General features: G+C 39.4%; 1 protein-coding gene across 4 annotated transcripts in view; it reads left to right on the forward strand.

Annotated features, from left to right (window-relative positions):
* Positions 1-20,464, forward strand: part of kiaa1549la (KIAA1549-like a) — a 118,615-nt gene that overhangs the window by 38,613 nt on the left and 59,538 nt on the right. For all 4 annotated transcript variants that reach the window (XM_044191819.1, XM_044191822.1, XM_044191821.1 and 1 more), the window contains 6 exons: positions 2,894-3,604; positions 5,946-6,737; positions 7,412-7,527; positions 12,291-12,513; positions 15,462-15,595; positions 16,525-16,693. In XM_044191819.1, the coding sequence (XP_044047754.1) occupies positions 2,894-3,604; positions 5,946-6,737; positions 7,412-7,527; positions 12,291-12,513; positions 15,462-15,595; positions 16,525-16,693 (2,145 nt within the window). The remainder of the gene's footprint in view (positions 1-2,893; positions 3,605-5,945; positions 6,738-7,411; positions 7,528-12,290; positions 12,514-15,461; positions 15,596-16,524; positions 16,694-20,464) is intronic.

Here is a 20,464-nt window from a genome sequence, read left to right on the forward strand (position 1 = left end):
TTTCCATGTGATGATTCTCATAATCTGCTATAAGCTGAATGTTCTCACATGGAAATAGGCAAAAATGCCCTGTTTGTTTTGTCCAAATAGATAAAGCAGGTCAATTCTGCTCTGATCCACATTTATCCATCTTTAATCCACACTTTATGTTCTACCAACCATCCATCCATCCATCCATCCTGTCCATATTTGCTCTCAGTGGAGGTTCTTCTTTCCTAGCGTTTTGTCAGAGGTCTGATGGTAGAGTCACATATGTTGCTCTCAGCCAGAGCAGGTGGCTAGCTGTTGGAGGAGAAAACACTCAAAAACACTGCTAACAGTTATGCATATGGTACAGTCCTTCCATCCATTCAATCATCCATCGATCCATTCATTCATCACTCCATCTATCCATTCATCCTTCCATTACTCCAGTCAAAAAAATATTTCTAATAGCTATCCACACACACATGCTCCTTTTCTCAAAGAAAAAAATGGTTGACTAGTGAATGAGAGGTCCCATTATTGGCCCATTTATAAGAATCACTGGTACATTGTAAGTAAGTACAAATATACATACATATAATCATCATAATATGATGAATAAATCAGAGACAGCAAGAGTTAAAACCCAAATCAGAGCAGGCAAGACTATCAATAAAATGCCTAAGAGAACAATTAGTTTTTGGCTCTTTAGTACCAATACCCTGAATGAAAAGAAACATTACGTAAAGCTGCATGTGTTAATTTTATGGGCCACTTGGGGGCAGCAGAAAAAGCTGTAAACACAACATAGACATATTATCACCATTTAGCTGCTATGGCGAATCATAGCAAACAATTGAGAGTTGAATTTGTGGACCTGAAAACCAAAACAATGAGCTAAAAGATAGTAAAATGCTCTGTATAGTGGAGGGGAACCGCAGTATCGGGTGATAACTCTCTGTAGGCTCGTCACTACAAGTGACTCCTCTCACGGTTCACGTAGTCCTTTGATCCATTGTTTATGGATATTGGTTAGTGCAGCTTTAATATCCCATTGATACAAAATAACAGAGCTTGGTAAGCAGGTATCTTCTGTGGGTGAGAGGTCCACACTATGTCCATAGTTGTAGGAAGATACTGCTGCTGCATATCAAACAGTCCTTTAGACATTGTTAGCAGCAGTCTTTATGTTCAGGCAGCACATGCTATCAGCATTTATTCCCTTTCACACCACCATCAGTGCAAATAAAACACTACATGCTGAAAAGCTGTAGTGGTTCTGGATGAGGTGAATTACTGCAAATAGAAATATGGCATTTTAGTGAAGTTTAACAAGAATGTTACTGTACTCTCCCTGTGGTGTCCAAATAATTGCCCCTGCCATTTCGAGCTTTGTTGTTTTCTCTCTCAAACTGACTAATGGACCTCTGGATGCTGGCACTAACAGACAACATAGACCCTGAAGAAGCTGAAATATAGATTGTCAATGGATCATTTCCTCTTTTAGTGACATGTATGATATGACATCCTATAACAAGGAACAGATTGCTCAGTGGTAGTAGTTAATAGCGGGGTGGTTGAAACGCTTTATAGCAGGTGTCCAGAGGATATACAGCAGCTAAGCCCAGAGATGGTTCTATAAAGCCTCTCTTGCTTAGTATCACTGTCTTTTAATTAACCAATCCTCCACAGAGACATGGGGAGCGTGGGAAGTGTGCGACACACATGCACATTTAACACATTTGCAGGCTGAAATGAGTGTGCCTTTAAATGACTCTACTACTCTACCTGGCACTCGCTTCCCTCTTATAATGTTTTATGTTGAGAACAGAAGAAACTAAACGTCAGCCTGGAGTGACGCCAAAGCCAAACATTTCTACTTCAGTAATGAGCTGATGCAATAAACTATGTCACCCAGTGGAGGCAGCCAGTGAGCCAGTCAGACGGTCAGCCTTGTTTTTTCTCATCTTTCAATTCCACTAAAGCAAGGTGCCTTTGAGATTGAATGTATTAGGCAGGATAATCACCTCAGTCTGCCAAACCTGCAGGCTTTGTTGAGGCAACAGAGAAGATGAAGACAGATCAAAGAATGGAGATAAAGGCAGAAGCTAAATGCTTTGACCGGATGCTATCTTTGCTGCTCCATTTCTATGTATCTGAATCATTTGGTGTCAAATTTAAAAAATGAAAAATGACATATGGCAATAATACTGTCATTACTTACAAATAACTCACACCAAACTTTGCTTAGAAAATATATTTCAGTCTCATCAGTATTGGTCTGAGCCTGTCTGAGTGGTTTGTATGTTCTAAGAATAATAAATTCACGGGCTAGCATGGCTAACCTAACAGATCAGATTAGTATCTGTGAAATCACAGCTTAGGTTGTGTGTGTGTGTGTCCTAATTTATGCTCTCTGGAACATCTAAATTAATTCCCTTTGCTTTATCCTCTAAAAACATAAGTGACCTACTTTAGACATTATTACTATTTTTCCACAATCGCAGTTTTAGAGGTTTTTTTAATCCCTTCAGATAAGTGTGTGTGAGACAGAGGAGAGAAAGAGGAAGAATATGCATTTGTGAGAGAGTAGAAGAGAAGTGTGTATGCTCTCATGATGAGTGTGTGTGAGTGCAAGCAGAGCAATTTTAAATCTTTTGGCAGTTGGACAGTTGTGGTGGCATTATGAGGACTAATGATTTGAGGACTTCAGCTGTGTGTGTGTGTGTGTGTTTATGTGAATGAAAGGGCACATGATAAATGAGTGAAACAAAGAACTGAAACTGAAGTCACTGTCCGGCCTGTGGGACAGATGAGTCAAAGACTCCTCACAATGTTTCTGCTGCCCAGAACTCCTAATTAAACACTATTTCTGCTCTTTCTTTCATCCACCCCTTCCTCCCTCTCCCTCTCGCTCATGTTCCTACAGCTGAGGGAGGTCACCATGAGTCAATGAGACGGGCTGACCCTGCAGCGCCCTCCAACCTCTCAGCCACCCCCGGGACTGGAGACAGAGCTGGGGCTAAAGACAAAGATGCAATGGATGGGACTGACGCCGGTCCTGGAGCTGGACCCAAAGCTTGGCCTGAGGGTAAAGTGTTTGCTGAGGCCAGAACAGCGGTTTGGATTGAAACAGAAGCAGGAGCGCGTGCTGTGGCAGGTGGCAAAGTCTTTGCCAAGACTGGGATTATGACGGGAACCGGCGCCTGGGCTGAAGTCGGGGCTGAATGGAGGCCGATGGATGTGGAGGCGGGTGACCTGCCAAGCATGCCCAGGGACCCTGCTGCCTGGCTGGAGCAGCAGAGGCTGCAGATGCGTGGAGAGGGCCAAAGAGAGCAGACAACCTTCTCATCAGTCCCCACCATGCTGGCAGAGACAGCAGAGCTGCAGGCACCAGTGTTAGGAAAACCTTTAGGACTGCTGTCTAAAGCTGCTTGGACCAAAAGCTCCTCTTCATCGTCATCCAAGGCCTCCTCCTCTTCTTCCTCCTCCTCTACAGCAAAAGCATCCTCTTTGCCTTCCTCCTCCTCTTCCTCCTCCTCTCCAGCCAGAAACAGAGACAGTCAGACAGCAGGATCAGACAATGTCTCTCTGGTTGTCAACAGCAACTTTTCCAACAGCAACAGCAACTCCAGTTTAGGTATGGTGCAGGGTTGTTATATGAAATTGTAAATAACGACAAATTATGCCATTTAAACATATTTCAACTTTTTACAGTGTAATTAATTGTTGGCTAAACACCTCCCCCTAACAGTGATTGGTCAATCATAGCTTAGCAACCATAACTAGGCACAGCAGGCCTATCAAGCTTTGATTTCTCTATATGCAGAAACGATGTGCATGGGGCTCTAAGAGCTATACTTTAATTTAAAGACTTTGGAGGGTTGTGTCTTATTTTTAGCCTTTCTAAACTCAAAAACACAAGATCAAAAGTGTAAGGAATGCTCGAACGTAAGCTGCAAACGTTAGCATTCTCAGCTAATTAGCTTACTACTTACACTAGTAACCTAGCATGACTTCTAAAGCCAAAGGAGCATATTTTTAGCTAAGATTATCTTGTGGGATTACAAAATAGTGTCTTCATTTTAGAAGCCTTTTCTCTTGAAAAGGTGAAAGATATAAAAGTCATCTGGCAGGCAAAGACAAATTTTTCAACCAACTCACAGAGTTAGCGTTAATTAGCTAGGTAGCTACAGGTGGGAAAATCTGCTAGCAAAGTCTTCATTTTAGCCAACAAATTTGATGGTCATCGTATAGAAATGAGAACCCTGCCTTTTGTTTCAGAAAATACTGCTCATCTTGATGGTAAAAATGTCAACATCTTTGTAAACTGAATATATTCCATGTGAGAATGGAAAGCTTGAGAGGCATTGCCACAGTAAGTAAGGGCATGGGGCATAGTGAATGGTCAGTTGTTTTGTTCAAGCTTCAGCTTTTTTGAGAACGTCCAGCACGCCTTCACACAATGAAATTTGTTATAATAGTATTATTCATCAATCTTCATTGTTAATAACCATTGTCATCACAATGTAATTTTCAGCATTCATTGCTATCATCATAGCCACCTAAACAACCATCATCTTCAACATCCCATCGCCAGCATCATCATTTTGTCATCACCTTTATCATATTGCCATCATCATCATCATCATCATCATCATCTTTGTCCTCTTCCTCATCCTGACCACCATGTCCTGTCCCATTCCACTACCTCCATGTCTCCCCACTTCCTGCCACGCCATCATCCCAATAACAGTGACATCATCCACAAGGTAATTCCTCCACATAAATCTTAGCTTCCCACCCAAGAATGAACAAAAGCTAATATCCCATTGCACAGTATTTCCCATCACATCAATTCACATCAGTCACTATACATCATGTCCTCATGTGGTGATGTGAGGGGAGGATAAGAGGGACTCTGGATCTCTTAGTCTGAAAGGATTACCTCTCTCTTGTTCATTCCCGCCTCCTTTTAAACCTCTCATCGACAGCGTCTGATTTCAGTATGTTGTCTAGAGATGATTTAGATGGATTAAATGAACCCCTGACATTAAAATGCTCCTCTGGTTTACACATTGAAATTGGATTTCTATTTACTATGCAAAATTGAAACTACTGCGCTTCATGTATTTTAAATTGACAATAACCTCCTCATCGAAAACTGACAATTCAGTCTGTTATTCAGTTTGTTGTTAACCTACCAAGTGTGTCATTTGCATGACTTTCTTTATGCTTGGCTCGCTTTTGCATTGTTGCTTTAAGTGGATTTAAGATGCATTGCTTCACAATTTAAGATGCATGCAAAGATCCATTCATGTAGTTAATCTCCACCTCGACACAGATGCATTTTACCTCTTGAGTACATTGACACTTTTTAAAAATACAATCCAAATTTTAGGGATCCATGTCAAAGTCAGGTGGGATGGGAACAGGGTGCTGGGGTACATTAGTTCAGGCAATACAACATATTGCTATTTTACCATCCTTTTTTATAGATCCCTCTCTGAGCATATGACGCTATCATATAGTGACTAATGTCAGACATGTTGAAGGATATGGCTGGTAATATTCTATAATTCTGTTGTTGTCAACAAATGCCATAAAAAGACCAAAAACAATGCGACCAAAAACTATTTTCAGCTGTTGGTTAATACACATTTGGTCTAGTGAGTATCTATGGCAGCAGGATGGTGTATGTGGGATTGACTCAAAATAAACTACATGTGTTCATGGTAATGAAGGAACATGTCTCCCAGTGCAACGGTGTGGCTCATTGATGTGTTTTTAATAGTTTTGGAGAGCAGTGCAGCTCTATGACCCAGAAGAATAAGCTATATCAGTCTTCACAGACAGTACTTGTTAATAGGATCAATTCATTGTTGGTTTTGGTCTTTTCAAGGGATTAGTTGAAAAAACTTCAGAATATCATTAGACATCCTTTAATATCACTGATTTCCAAATGTTTTCTATCCCTGCAGAAGAGTCAGTGAGCAGCCTGCCTGCATGGGATCTCCCCACTGTTCCTGAGTCACTCCTGTCCACAGTGGGCGACCACGACGTCACACTTCCTGCCAATGTCACCAGCCCTTTCTCCACCCACCAATGGAACACCACCGTACCTGTGCGCACCAGAAACACCTCACGGCACACAACCACATCAACCACCGCCATAAACACATCTTTATCACCCACCACAACCTCAACTTTACCATTATCCACCACGGCTAGAACACAAACACCATCGGGATCCACCACAGTTTCTCACACCACAAGCCAGGACACTGTGACCAATGACAGCCTTCAGCTGACGACAGTAACCACGACAACGCCCTCAACGACCACTCTTACTGTGACCACTGCTGATATGATGACACAGACGGTGACCGCTGGGAGTGCTGTAACAGTACCACCAAATACCACTGCTGCAACAACCATGCAGCAAACCACAAGCCTCAAACTGACCACAGTGGCTACAACTCAGCCTACAACCACCACTACAACCACACCTGCCACTACTACCACCATCACTACTACTACGGTCCCCCCAACCACCACCACCACTACTCCTCCAACCACTACTACAACTACTACACCTGCAACTACTACTACTACCACAACAACCACAACAACAGAGGTACCTGCCACCACTGTGTTCATCCCGGTCCAAACCACACCGCCTCCCACCACGACCACAGAACCTCCGTCCAGTACCGGTGCAGAGGAAAGTCCTCTACCATGCAACGTGACCGAGAAGTACTGGGTCAGAACAGGTACGAGACTAATCATTAGGATTAATTTGGAGTAAGAAAATTATATTAAAATAATGATTTATTTCTCAAAAATGATTAAAATAATTTTAGACATGTAGGAGATGAAGAACAGAGTAAGAAGAGTAGGATGAATGGCTAAAACATCAGGGCATTCTCCAAAACAACACTTTACTGTTACTTCAGGTACTGCATGTCCTTTATCAAATTACCTACAACATACTAACATTATGTAAAGGCTATTCTTGATGATTACAAGTAAAGATGTATACACATGAAACGCAATTTCAGAAGCTCAGGCTCAATGTACCTATTATGTGTCCAAGATGTAATTACATGCACGCACATTAATTAAAACTTGCACAAAAGCAAGGGCACATTTTCCTCTTGCATAAACACTTAGATTAAGGAAGCTTGAGACTGTAGCCTTTGATTACATTTACCAGAGATGTTGTGATACTACAGTCCTAAGGCCTTTACTGGGGTTGTTGGCAGCAGCTTTGAAAAGTGACCAAGGAGACATTTAACCAGAGGCCAAAGTCCAAGTTCCTGTGTCCTTCAGTGTCCTTATCGATCCTTATTGAATCGCATTATATTATTGTTTGAGGCAATAAGTGATGGTCAAACTGAGACCAAGCTTAAATGTGTTCGATTTTTATAATTTTTTTCTTTCACAGTTCTGTCCATTGAGCTGCGTAGGAACCGCCTGGACCTGATCCTGAAACAGAACCTCTCTAAAGGACTGAGCCACGCCCTGCAGAGAGCCCTGAATGACTCCACAGCCTACGCACAGGTCAGTGTCTTTTACAGATTCTGCAATAGTAACCACAGGTTAGTGGCTAATAAGTACAACTCACTGGCTTGTAACCACAGGTCAATAGCCAGTAACCACAGTGACTAGTAAACATGATAGGAATAAAAACAGTAGTAGTAGAATTAACTAACCACATGTTAATAAAGCCTATCTATGTGTCAGTGGCTAATAAACAAATCTGTGACTAGTAAATTTATGTCAGCAACTAGTAAACACAGTGCAATGGTTAGTAAATAATAAGCAACAGGTTTATCAGGATCATTTGTAAAATATTAATAAGTAAAACCTAGAGAAGATTAATTTGCTTTAGTGCATGTTCCAGCCTTTACTGATTTATAAACTCTGTAATCATGCTTCTTGGATCACGTCCAAGTACACACTGGTCAGTGATCAGTAACTACACGTCAGGGGCTAATAAACATAGGTCAATGGTTCGTAAACCCAGAGGGGTGTACTACGAAGCAAGTTCAACATAGCCAGGCTTTCTTTGCGTGAGCTGGCTCAGCAAATCCTAAAACCCCAATCAGAGATAACGAGTATCACGATGGTGGTTAGCAACTTAATTTGTTAACCCAGGCTTTCGGCTTGAGGCTCTGTGTGCGTTCCCATAAAAGAGGGCGCTTGAGCATCATTTGACTCTTCTTCCGCACAAAATGGACCAGTCCTGTCTCCTACAAATAACATTTATATGCAATTAATTTGCAACAGTTTTGAGGGAAACGTGATGTCTTCCTGGATTATACCGATCGCGTGCCGCCTACTTCAGTCAAGATAGTTCCTCTTGTTGTTATAATGGAGAGCTATGAAGAATAGGCCTACAAACACGAGAGGTGTGCTGGCTGAATAAGTTAATGTATTTATTTTACCACACTCAATGCCAATGGCCAACTTTAGATTTTGGCCAAATCAAAGTGAAATGAATTTTGATTTAATATTATCTGTGATAAATACCAACAGACTAATCAAATTTCTAACCGGTATTCTATTAGCTACCTTACCAGCAGTGTGAAACGGACCTGGCAGCTAATCAGGACCAAACATAAATACATAATCCAAAGTGGTCTGTAGCTGCTGAGCCTTCATCATTACTTTAGTGTGTGGATGATCTGCTGTGTAACATTTGTTAGTGTGTATGTTAATATTACAGATTATCTGCATCTCCAACCGAGTGCATGTATGTCCCATGACAACGCGAAGCATACAGTTTGCGATGTAACTGCACGGCTTCATTTGGTGGCATTACTAACGTATGGCTCAACAAGTTTGCATAGTAATGTATGCCCTCAGCTGAGAATCTATATCCATCAGAGAGAATATCGTCGGGAAAAGAATTAGTGACGGGGCGGCGCTTTTTCCCTTCTCACAAGGACTCATCTGAATGGTGCTAGAGACAAACGGAGAGAGGTGACTAATGCAGACAGCATTCAAGTCAGAATAGAAATAACCTGTTGAATAGTCAGGCAGTGTTTGCTTAGAGAGGCTATTATACAGACACACTCATGCTCACTTTCTCACACAAACATGCTAATGGAGAATAAATCCAGAATAAATGGTTCTTCTTGTCTTCCTGCATCATGGCAGTGCAGTGATCTTTCTGTTCTATGTGGATCGTTTTGTCTCGGTTTTGATTTGTCCAACCTCTCTCATGTTTGTTTTCAACTGAGTCTATTTCTGTTTCTTCTCTATCTATCTTCTCTGTCTCTCTTCTCTCTCTGAAATGATCATTCTCTCGCCCTCTTCCTGCGTATCTCTCAATATTTACATTTCTCATATTGCTCCCTTCCTCCATCTCCCCTATCTGATTGCTCCCTAGGTTTAAGTCGATTGATTTTCTGCCAACCCGTCTGTCTCGCCTGTCTGTTGGTCTGCCTGTCGTGCCTACCCGCCTCTCTGTCTGTCCACCTGCCTCTCTTCGTCTTGCTGTCTGTCTGTCTTCTGTCTTCATCTGCCTGCTTTTTCTATTTTTATCCAGTTGTTTGTGAGCCTGCACTGGGAGTGACTCAGTGTCTCTAAGCTCCAGTCCACTTTCATCTACCCCCTGCCACACACACACACACACACACACACACACACACACACACACACACACACACACACACACACACACACACACACACACACACACACACTCCTCAGTTCTCATCCTCTCCATCAGATAACGTAGACTATTATTTGGCAATCTGGATCAGCCTATTGAGAGACAGCAGCAGCAACAACAAGGCATAAAACTGGCCAGAGCTTTAAAAGCCATGATATGTAGGCAGAGTTTTGAGGCATTGTTGATGGGCAAATATTGGCTTCAACCGGGGCAGGGGTTGTCAAACAGCATGAAATTAGCACATAGCAGTATTTAATGTGTTGCATCGTTGAACAATATGGTTAACTATAATTGCTTGCAAAACTGGCCAGTTTTACAAATTTCAAATGTTGGCAGGGAGAAAGAAGTGACAGCAGAGGGCAAGGGCATGTCTAGTTGGCTTTATTAGATACAACACTCCATTTCAAGTATGCAAAACAAAAGTGAAATAAAAATCTTGCACCTTCTGCAGGGTACGTGAGGATTTCAAAATGTGTTACACTTTATTTTAACCCCCCGATTTAGCGTTATTAAGTAGTCAATATAGATGGTTTATAATGCACTATAACACCATTATAGTGTAGCTGTAAACAGATATATGACATTATTAAATGTTTTTTATTTGTTTTAATTTGTCATCAATTATGTCTACTACATTATGAATATATATGTGTATGAACAATTCAAACACTAGTTAGTGTTTTCTTTCTAAGCATAATTTTGTACTGTATAATTAACCAGCATCTGTTACAAGAAGCAGGTTTACTTGTTTATCTGGATAACTTTGCAGATAAATTATCCAGATACTCAGTAAACCGGATCCACGCACTAATATATATGTAGTATTGTTGTAGTAACATAGTTGTTAGGTATGCACTATTTATACTGTGTTAATGCTGATAAATGCTTATAAATGTTAACTAATGATAACTTGCCAGGAGTGTGAGATTGGACACTGTAGTTTATACAATACATGTGGTTTTTAATTGCTGATGATGAATGTGCATCTTATACAGAACTTTATGCATTATAATGGAAACATTTCCTGATGCAAGTCTAGTCTTCAAATTAGTAGATTCACCAACTAATAATGCTGAATAAACATACTTGTTTACTATTTAGTAGCCTGAAAAAGCAGTACAGGATATTTTTGAATATCTATAAGCTTATTATAGTGTTATAACATGTTCATAAACTTTGTACACATGTACAAATCACTTGCAGGCAGGTGTATGAATGTGTTTAAAACTACCAACATATATATGATTACATATGATTGATATAGTTCTGTTATTCTGTATTATTAGATATTCATTAACAGTTTATACACCAGTTGTGGATGCTTTAAAAGACGAGCTACAGTTGTTAGCAACACTTAAAAATAAAAAATTACATATCTGCTTATAACTACATTACAGTGTGTTATAAATCAATTATTAATAGTTTTTATTCTGTTAATACATGCTAAATAGTGGAGTTAAAATAAAGTGTCACCAAAAATGGCTACTCAACTGAGAGTTGACAGCTTTTTAATGTTTAATGTTTTAAAATGAAAAACTCGCTTGCTGGTTGACTTATTGCATCATAACACTGCATAATTTTTCAACAAAATATGAAATCAATTAATTTATTTTAGAAATGGCCACCTATTAATGTAGGAGGACATGAGGACATACAATCTCTTACAGTCAGAAATGTTGCAGCACCCAAAAACATCAAAAAGAAATAGTTAAAATTCCTCGCTCATTCAATTTGAGGTAAGACTTAAAATTAAAGATGCGGAAGCTCTCTTTTTGTTTTCTAATGAAATGCAAAACCCAAAGTTGGGTTGCTGGAATAAAAGAATGTGTCACTGAGTATAATTTAAAAACTGGGGCTAAAGCTTTAGCAAGTGCTTGCAACAGAAAGTGGCTTAAATAAAGATGGCAGGTAGGTGTCGATTGGAAAAACTGGGTGAGTTTTGTTTTATTTTTGTTGTTATGAAGACGAGAGGAGAAGAGAGAGGTAACGAGATACAGTTACACGAAGAGGGATGTGTTTTTTTCTAGAAAAAGACTGGCCGGGAGTAGCCAGCTAACGCTTACAGAGGAGAGCAGAGGAAAAGAGGAAAGAGGAAAGAGCCATAGTAACAACAGCCACAGCTGCTCAGTGTGGATGAAGGTGGAGGGTAGAGGAAGGTGGGCGTTGTAAAGTTCCAGAAATATGAGCCTTGACTCACCACTGATTGTTGTCTGTATGTGTTTTTTCAGGACATAGTTAGTCAGATTTATGACTATTGAAGGCTCAAGCTAAAATATGCCCTTGAAGCAGATTTGGCTTAAAAAAACAAGGAAAAAGCAATTACAAATATTCTTAGTCTGATGCATTTGTATTCTAAACCCATAGCTCAAGTACAACATGTATTAGTAAAAGATGCTTTATACCTCGTCTCCAGTATATTCTTCTGAACTTGTTTTACCTGGTAGCATTGATTTCTTCTCTGATACTGTTTGTCTGGTTCTTCTTTGCAGTGTATGTGCTTTGAAATAAGAACACAAATCCTCTAGACATACACCATGTTTATAGGATATATGTACACAGCCTCTGTTGAAATACAGATGTAGTGTAGTTTAAAAAAAAAAGGCTACAAGTTGAATTTCCCTTTTTCTCTCTCTCTCTGTCACAGGTGGAACGTGATGACTGCAGCCCCCACAACGTGACTCTGGGTTACTACGTGACCAGCGGCAAAACTGTCTACATTTCCTCCCTGGTGGTTGAGTCGCTAAATGTTTACGGTTTTGACAAGCTGCTGTCGGACATCAGGCAGCACACCCCATTGGTTAAGGCAGTTCTGGTTCCCGTGGCAACCTGGGTGCCCACTCCAAGCATTCATCTGCAGCTGAAAACAGGTGATGAAACCTGATGGAAAATAAGATAAGATAGATCAAGCTGTACATAACAGAACAAACAAGAACTAACAAAAATGGTCTGATGATGTTCATTCCGGAGGTGGAGTGTAAAAGGATAAAGAATAGCTGAGGTTAGAGATATGCAGAACAGAGGAGGGAGAGAATATGAGCAGAGGGAGAGCACAGAGATAGAAAAAGCAATGAGAGTACAGGGAGGGATACACAGGGGAAGAGTAGAGCAGAGACAAAATTAGAAAATTCTGATTACATGTCTGCTCTCCTTTACTCTTCTCTGATACTCTAAATCCCATACAAACTCCCATGATTGCAGAGCAAAGGCAAATTGGTCCATTCATTTAGTCAGCCTCTTAAGCCTCTTAAAAAACACATTTCAGCACATGCGCGCACACACACACACACACACCTAAATAGAGTCTTGTGGGAACAAGTGTAGGAAAATCAGTGCAATTAACAAATTGTTTTTTAAAAGATACATGTACAAATTGCAAACAGTACTTTTCTCAACTAAGAATTTTGTTTTTTAAATTCCCGTTGCTCCAGTGTTTGAGTACGATTCAGCTCACTAGACAGAATTTGTAGATTTTGCAGTGGTGTTATTGATTAAATTAAAGCCACTATGTGTATTATTATTATTTTTTTTACATAATCATACCTAACCTAACCATTCCTAAAGCTGCACTAATATCTTTATCTTTATATTAACAATGGGTCAAAGGACTACAGTACATGTAATGTAAAAGGGGTTACTCATGGTGAGAAACTGACAGAGAATAATCACTAAACTCTTTTCAGCTCATTATTTTGGTTTTATGACCTGCAACTTTAATGTTTTGGTTCACTCTAAACTGCTCTCATCAACCTAGTTTCCAGCAGCATTAGGTAGCTGCTTTTAGTTAAACAACTCTGATAAACCCACTGTACAATGCCTGCCCAGCACCAAATGGCAGTCAAAGTTAGCAATTAGCTGGTGGAAATAGAACAGAATTTAGCTGCCAAAGAGACAGATATTTTTCTCAGGAGTTGTTGGAGACCAAACCAGAGCTAAAAGGAGTATTGGACCTTTCATTGGGTGGACAGAAACACGACTTAAAGCTTGTTCTGCTTCTACCAAGTGGCCAAAAAAGCAATTAATACTGCTTTAAATTATTCTTATACGTTTTTGCTCGTAGAAAAAAAGAGATAGTCGTTGTGAAACAGTCTGTCTTCCTTTCAAGGCATTCATCTTACTGTATTTTAGACCCTTGAAGGGGGGGGGTCTTCTTTAATATTACCACATAGTACCACTGAGTGGCGTCATAGTTGGATATTTTCCTAGACAGTCTTTTAATCAACAAAGGGAAACAACAAGTATATGTGCTGTGTCCTCAACGTTTTCTGTAACACCAACACAGTTACATATTTCATTGCTTGTAGTGTCATGTATACTGCAGTAAAGACTCTTCCCATGTTAGTGTGCAGCTGTGTATGAAGTAGGCACTTGAGGCAAGAACAAAAAGCCATTTCTGGCTTGTTCAGCCCATAAACCATAAATACACAGTATTTGCCAATTTACCATCCACAGCACAATTTGCATACGATTACCAACTGGGTCAGCACTGTTTGTGCCTGCAATGTGTTGCAGACTATGAGACCAGTGAAGGATGTAGTCTTTTTTGCCTTTTTTTGGAGATGTAGCCTGCACCCATAAGCACCACAGCGTTTGAATTTAGGTCAGAATATTCTACCGCTCTTATCCCGGTCCTTTCAGAGGTTTTTAAAAAGAGCGGAGAAAGACAGAGTGCAGGGAGAGAATGGAGGGCGACTCCGGTAAAAGGACTGAGACAACATTAATAACATCCTCCATAATCTGCTGATGGACTCAATATTGTTTACCCTGTTCCTTCCCGGTGTGGAGCTGCGTGACGCTGACAGACAACTACTCTTTTAGTTGTTCTCATTCTAGATAGTGGCGATAATCCTCTTTCTTCTCTTTATCGGTCCCACAGACAACATCTATTTAGAGCACTACTTTCACTAATACCAAAAACACAACCCCAGATACAGATTCCAGATACAGCTTGATGAAGTAGATTTTTGTATAGTTTCTAAATTATTTCTTTCCCCAGCTCTTTGCCAGTGCTTCAGTTAGTAGTTCTGACATCAGATAACTGTTGTTGGTGCTGTAGATGCATTTGTATTAAACAGTTTGAACTATAAATAATAATGTTAAAATTTTATTTGAACAGCAACATGGTTTTAGAACTACTTCACTGGCATTGATCGAACTTGTGGAGGAAATATGAACTGCAATAGAAAATAATGACTATACAGTGTGAGTATTTCTTGATCTTAAAAGCATTTGATGCTGATGACCATGGCTTACTACTGAAGATATTAGAAAGATATGGCATTAGAGGGGTTGCACACTCATGATTAAATAGCTACGTAGAAAATAGGTATCAACATGTTGAAATAAATAATATTAATTAGAATTTATATTAAAAGAAGGTTACTTGTGGTGTTCCTCAAGACTCAGTGTTAGGCCCATAAATTTTAATGCTGTACATAAATGATACTGTATATGCAATATACAGTATATATGTATATATGTTTTATTTGCCGATGATACCAATTTATTTTGGTCTGGAATAATTTGAAACAACATTTGGATACTGTGGAAAAGAATTTGTTTGGTTTTAACAAACAAAATTTAAACAAGATTGAGTAGATCATATTTGGTCATTGTGTAACAAGTTTAAAAAGCAAGCTTTTGTTAAGTAATGATGAAATTCAAAGTGTGTCTGAAATCACATTTTTGGGGGTGATATTAAACAATAAATCAGGCTCTCTTTTATCCCTAATTGTTTTTGTATTGTAATTATTTACAGTCTGAAATAAATTCCCATTTCAATATCAATTAAATATCATTTTCTATCTCTCACCCCCAGTGTTGAGATTCGTCGGCCCAACAGATAACATCTACTCCTGCAGTTTTGTCCAGATGTTGGAGCAGAGGCTGGAGAACGCCTTTGACGAGGCTCAGGACAAAGTGCTGGAGACCTACAACAGGCTCACTGTGGAGGTACTACATGGGTTCATGGAGGCTATTTTTAGTCCAAAATGCAGACAGCCAAGTATGTCATATTCGCATGTAGCATGCTAATCGGGCAAATGTGAATAATAAAGCTCTAGGTGAAATTCTGGACACTTACAACAATATACAAATTTTTACGTGCCCGCTACATTGTGACCACACTGCTGTTCCACAGTGCAAGTGCTTCACTGCAAATTAAAGCACAGAAGCTTGCTCTGTAATTTTTCAATAAAAGGTCACAAAAGTCAGACAGGTTTGGTAACAGTTTACACTTTAAGGAGGGAGTGACTGTAGCAGCATATAATGGTCTATTTCTGGAGACACAATAAAAGCTAATTTTTCTACAGTGCTGTTTTTATGTTTGAACCCTTTCAGTTATTTTTCTTCCTTTTGTTCTCTGCTTCTTTCTCATTTTCTATCTCTGTGGCTGTCAGGTATTCTCCTGACTGCAGGATTTACATGCACACAGCATCATAATCATAAAGTAGGTCTCAGCAAGCAGAGGCAGATATAGGGTCCATTCATAATTCATCCTCTGAAATATTAACGCTCATGGAGGAATGTGATGGGAATTCCTCGTATCTCGTATCATCATCCACTTTACTATGGTGACTCAGTCACATTAGCACCAGACAGGTCTTATTATAGAATAAAAAAAACATTGTTCATTCAAAGGGTCATACTGGTGTCTGCAGCATTCTTTATGGGCATCTTAGACATGTGGTATGATACCATTGGATATTTCTGTATGAATGCTTGAATTATACATGTGCCCACTGCTGCCTGTTTATGTGTTTGCTATAAATAAATAATTGAAAAATCATTCTAATATTGCACCTTTAGGGCACATAGTAACTTATTTGATTAGTCGATTCAAATAAAATATTAAAATTATGTGTTTATGTGTTTATCCTCAGATCCAGAGCGTGTCCCAGGAGCCGGGCTCTCCATCAGTCTCTCTGGTGTATGTGGTGAAGAACCAGGATGCGAATCTTAATGGGACGATCTCCAGTGGCCTCCTCAACCAGCTGACCGCAGAGCTGGTGGGATACTTTTTGTTCTACCCACCCCTGGTCATCGCTGAGCGTAAGTAAAGCCACAATGCACCTTAAGGTCTTAAAGGACAGTTGTGGTGATGATATATCTAATCACATCTAATTATTGATCAGTATATTTGAATGTGATCTCAGCTCTCTGGTTAATCGGCTGCCTTCATCTGCTCTGTGCAGTCATTCTTTAGCTGGTGTACAGTAGCTAACAAATGAACTCTTATTAAAGGTTTCCTGTCTCACCAAGATGCATTATGTGTATCCTAGAGGTCTAACAAACGTGTTAAATGTATTTATTTTGTCATAAAAGATTTGCAAAGCAGATATATTTTAATATTTAAGTCCTGCATTGTTGACACCTGTGTTTGCTAGCTTACAGCCTTCTTCTTTACCTTTTTTTTTGGCACATTACTAAGTTTCTTGTATGTTACTTCTCACTGCTAGATACCACTATGGTATCTAGCAGTGAGAAAATATGTTTTTTGAAATTTGGAGTGACCCTTTAAAATTCTGGACCTCCAATTCACTTGATAGCAAATTAGTATGGTTTATACCAGTGAACATACATTTATAGTATTTAATTCTATGTTTAATCCAAACAGGTCTAAAGATTACAGAGCTTTCCATACAATGAAAGGTCACACATATTCATATGCAAATGAGCAAATGAGGTCATCTGGCAACTTGTCTGGATAGTTTGAGCAGCCAGCAGCTACATGAGTTGGCATCACTACTTGTGAACATTTCATCCCTCACTCATTGCTCATTTCTGAGCAATGGCTACACATAAAGACTTGGCTAGCATTGTCTAACCCAGAATTAATGGCGTCTAGCCAACAAATTAGAGTTCAGTCAGGGTGCTTAATACTCATTCTAGTACATATTCGTCTTCTCAGAGGCACTGCTGGACAATTATGATGCATTTGTAATTATTCACGGAGGGAGGGAAAATTAGCAATTTATCTGTGGACGAGGAGCGTGGCTCTGACAGTTGCTGTGTTTAACACAAACATCCAATTTGTATTGTTTAGCTAAATGCTGTAGTAACACATACACTTTTTGAGTCAATGCACCATGCCAGAGCTTATTTCCATAATACTATCAAAAAACATTATGTATGTCTGCCATTTCAAGAGTTTCATCCAAACTGACATTTAAGAGTGCTGAAGTACAATGCAAAACAGGACTGGTGTTGACATTCTACTGACTTGACATTATGTTGTCCTAATGGGTGTTATTTTAGCTCACTCTGACAGACCAGAAAGATGCTCTCTCCATTAAAGTCAGTGTTCATTTATAGTTATAAAAGTGACTTTTTAGACATAGAAATCTTTGCTGGAATTTTCATCATCTCTCTAACTTTTATTACCTAATTTTCATCCTCTATTGCTTCATTTTTTGCACCTTTTGCATTATATTTCACGTAAAGACCACGCTAATAGACTTGGACATGCTAATGAACGTCTTGCATCAAAATATTGTTACAGCAAAAAATCTTAAACCACTAATGTGCCACGAAAGTGTGAGGGAGCCATATCAGTGTTACCCTTAGGCTGTGAAGGTTGACTTGAAAACACAACAAGGATAGAAACTGTGCCCACATCCCTGATCCATGTGTTTTTATGAGCTTTTCAGCAGCAGGAAGGGAACAAGTTTACACAGCTGAGCTTGAATCCTAAAAAAGACTTTTGCATTCAGAGCTTTATTTTAGTCTTGAAAGGCTCACCAGACAGAGGTTGGAGGTAGGAGGATTATAATATTGACACAAGAGGAAAAAAAGACATTTGGCGCTGAAGAGAGGGCAGAAAATAACCTAACCCAACCTAGTGAGTCTCGGTTAAAGTTTCCCCGGTGATAAGGCCACTGCTGTTTGTTTTCTTACAACAGAACTTGACGTTAGGAAGAGTTCAGCCTCTTTGTGCTCATTTTATAGTCCTTACATAACAGTTGTTGTCCTGCTTGTTCTCTGTAGTAGTGTGCTGCTGGGCTGAGACAGACTTACATAGCCATATGTATGGTGCCTTCAACAACACTGACTACTGAGAACCATTGAATCCACTGCAGGGCAATGCATGATTGATGACTTAGCGTATGTTTGACCTGCTTCTCAAAGGAGGAATTCAGGATTACTCTATATTGTGTAAGTAAAGAAGGATATCAGCCTATACTATGATCCCCAGTGTAGAAGGAGCCTCAGAAGGAGGCACTACTAATTTGCTTTTCCAAATACATTTTGAAGGAAACATAATTGTGGTCTGGATTAACTTTACTGGTAACCGTTTTTCCAATCTGTGAAGTGTGACATCCTTTTGCTGCATAGAGGGAAGTTAGAGGGAAGAGGTCAGGGGGTTGGTTGGGTGTGCAAAGAACTGGACTTTGACACTGGACACTGGGATTCACATCTTTGTGTTGTTAGGTTTAGGCTGCTACAGCACTTGGTTAAAGCTGCACTAATATTTTTTCTTTATATAAAAACAATGCCTCAAATGTCATGAACCCAAGTCTGCAGTTCTCCTCAGCTCTACACAGATTTTAGCTCCTTTCCGGTCATTGTTTGGGTTTCCCAGTATGCAACTCTACTGTTCTGATTCAGTTTCACTGCTCTCATCAACCTCGTTTCCAGCTGCCTACTGCTGTTGGAAACGAGGTTGATGAGTTTTTAGCAAGCTCTAATAAACCCACTGTACGCTACCTGCCCAGCACCAAACAGCAGACAGACAAAGTTAGTGATTAGCTGGTGAGTTTAGTGGTGCATTTAGCTGCTGAAGAGCCAGACATTTCCCACAGGAGTTGGTGGAGACCAAAAAGAGCTAAAAGGAGAGTTAATGCTATACTACATAAGTTTTGCTGGATAGCAGCCACTATTGTAAGAGAATGGCACATTGAATTTAAAGACATCATCATGTTTATCTGTGACATGCCAACAACATTAACCACCATAGGCTACTGGTCATACCAGACCAATTGGGCTAAAGCATCAGAAATGTAATACTAGACTTACATTAATCGACTCCAAACCAATGCTAATTGTGCTCCATGTCTGCTGGATGTGTAAATATCAACTTTAAAAGGCCATAATATATCAAACGGGTGTGGGATGAGCAGCTTGTGGTGAAATTCTGCCTCCAACTGTCCAAAAATAACTGATTATTGTTGGTTTAAGGTTGGGGAAAGATCATGGTTTTGGTTAAATATTGAAAAATCTGTACAATCCTTGTGCTTCAAATCAGCATAGTGTTTTTCAATATTTAAGACCACAATCTCTCCCTAACCTAAACCAAGTGCTTTGAGTTGACTTAATGTACATGAAAACGTTGATCATGCCATAGTTACCAGGACTGGATAATGCAGGGAAACTTTTGAAATAAGTTGACAGTGAATACTTTGCAGATATGTTAAATATAAACATTTGCCCATTTATGTTGATTTTAAAAAAATTTAACCAGGGCGGCTTTATATAACATATTTGGTAATGCATATAAGGTGTATATGAATATAATTATTAGGAGGCAGACAACTTTCTCCTGAATACTTTTTTTATTTGCAAAATTTAGAATGGTTGAAGCATGGTTACGTACGGTAGATTTAGGCCAAATTAGGTCCAGTTAGAGGAATTTTTTATTATTTACTATTGTTATATCATTTGCCTCATGAGCAATCGTTCAGTTTAAGTAAATATTTCTTGTTTCTCAAGCATCAGCTTAAAAAGACACAGCATTATATACATTAATCACAGTAAACATTAATTACTGCAGCAGTGCACACAGATGGAGTCAAATTAAACAAACACTAACTATTAAAAGACATT

Source organism: Siniperca chuatsi, linkage group LG4 (genome assembly GCF_020085105.1).
Source record: "Siniperca chuatsi isolate FFG_IHB_CAS linkage group LG4, ASM2008510v1, whole genome shotgun sequence".
Lineage (NCBI taxonomy): Eukaryota > Metazoa > Chordata > Actinopteri > Centrarchiformes > Sinipercidae > Siniperca > Siniperca chuatsi.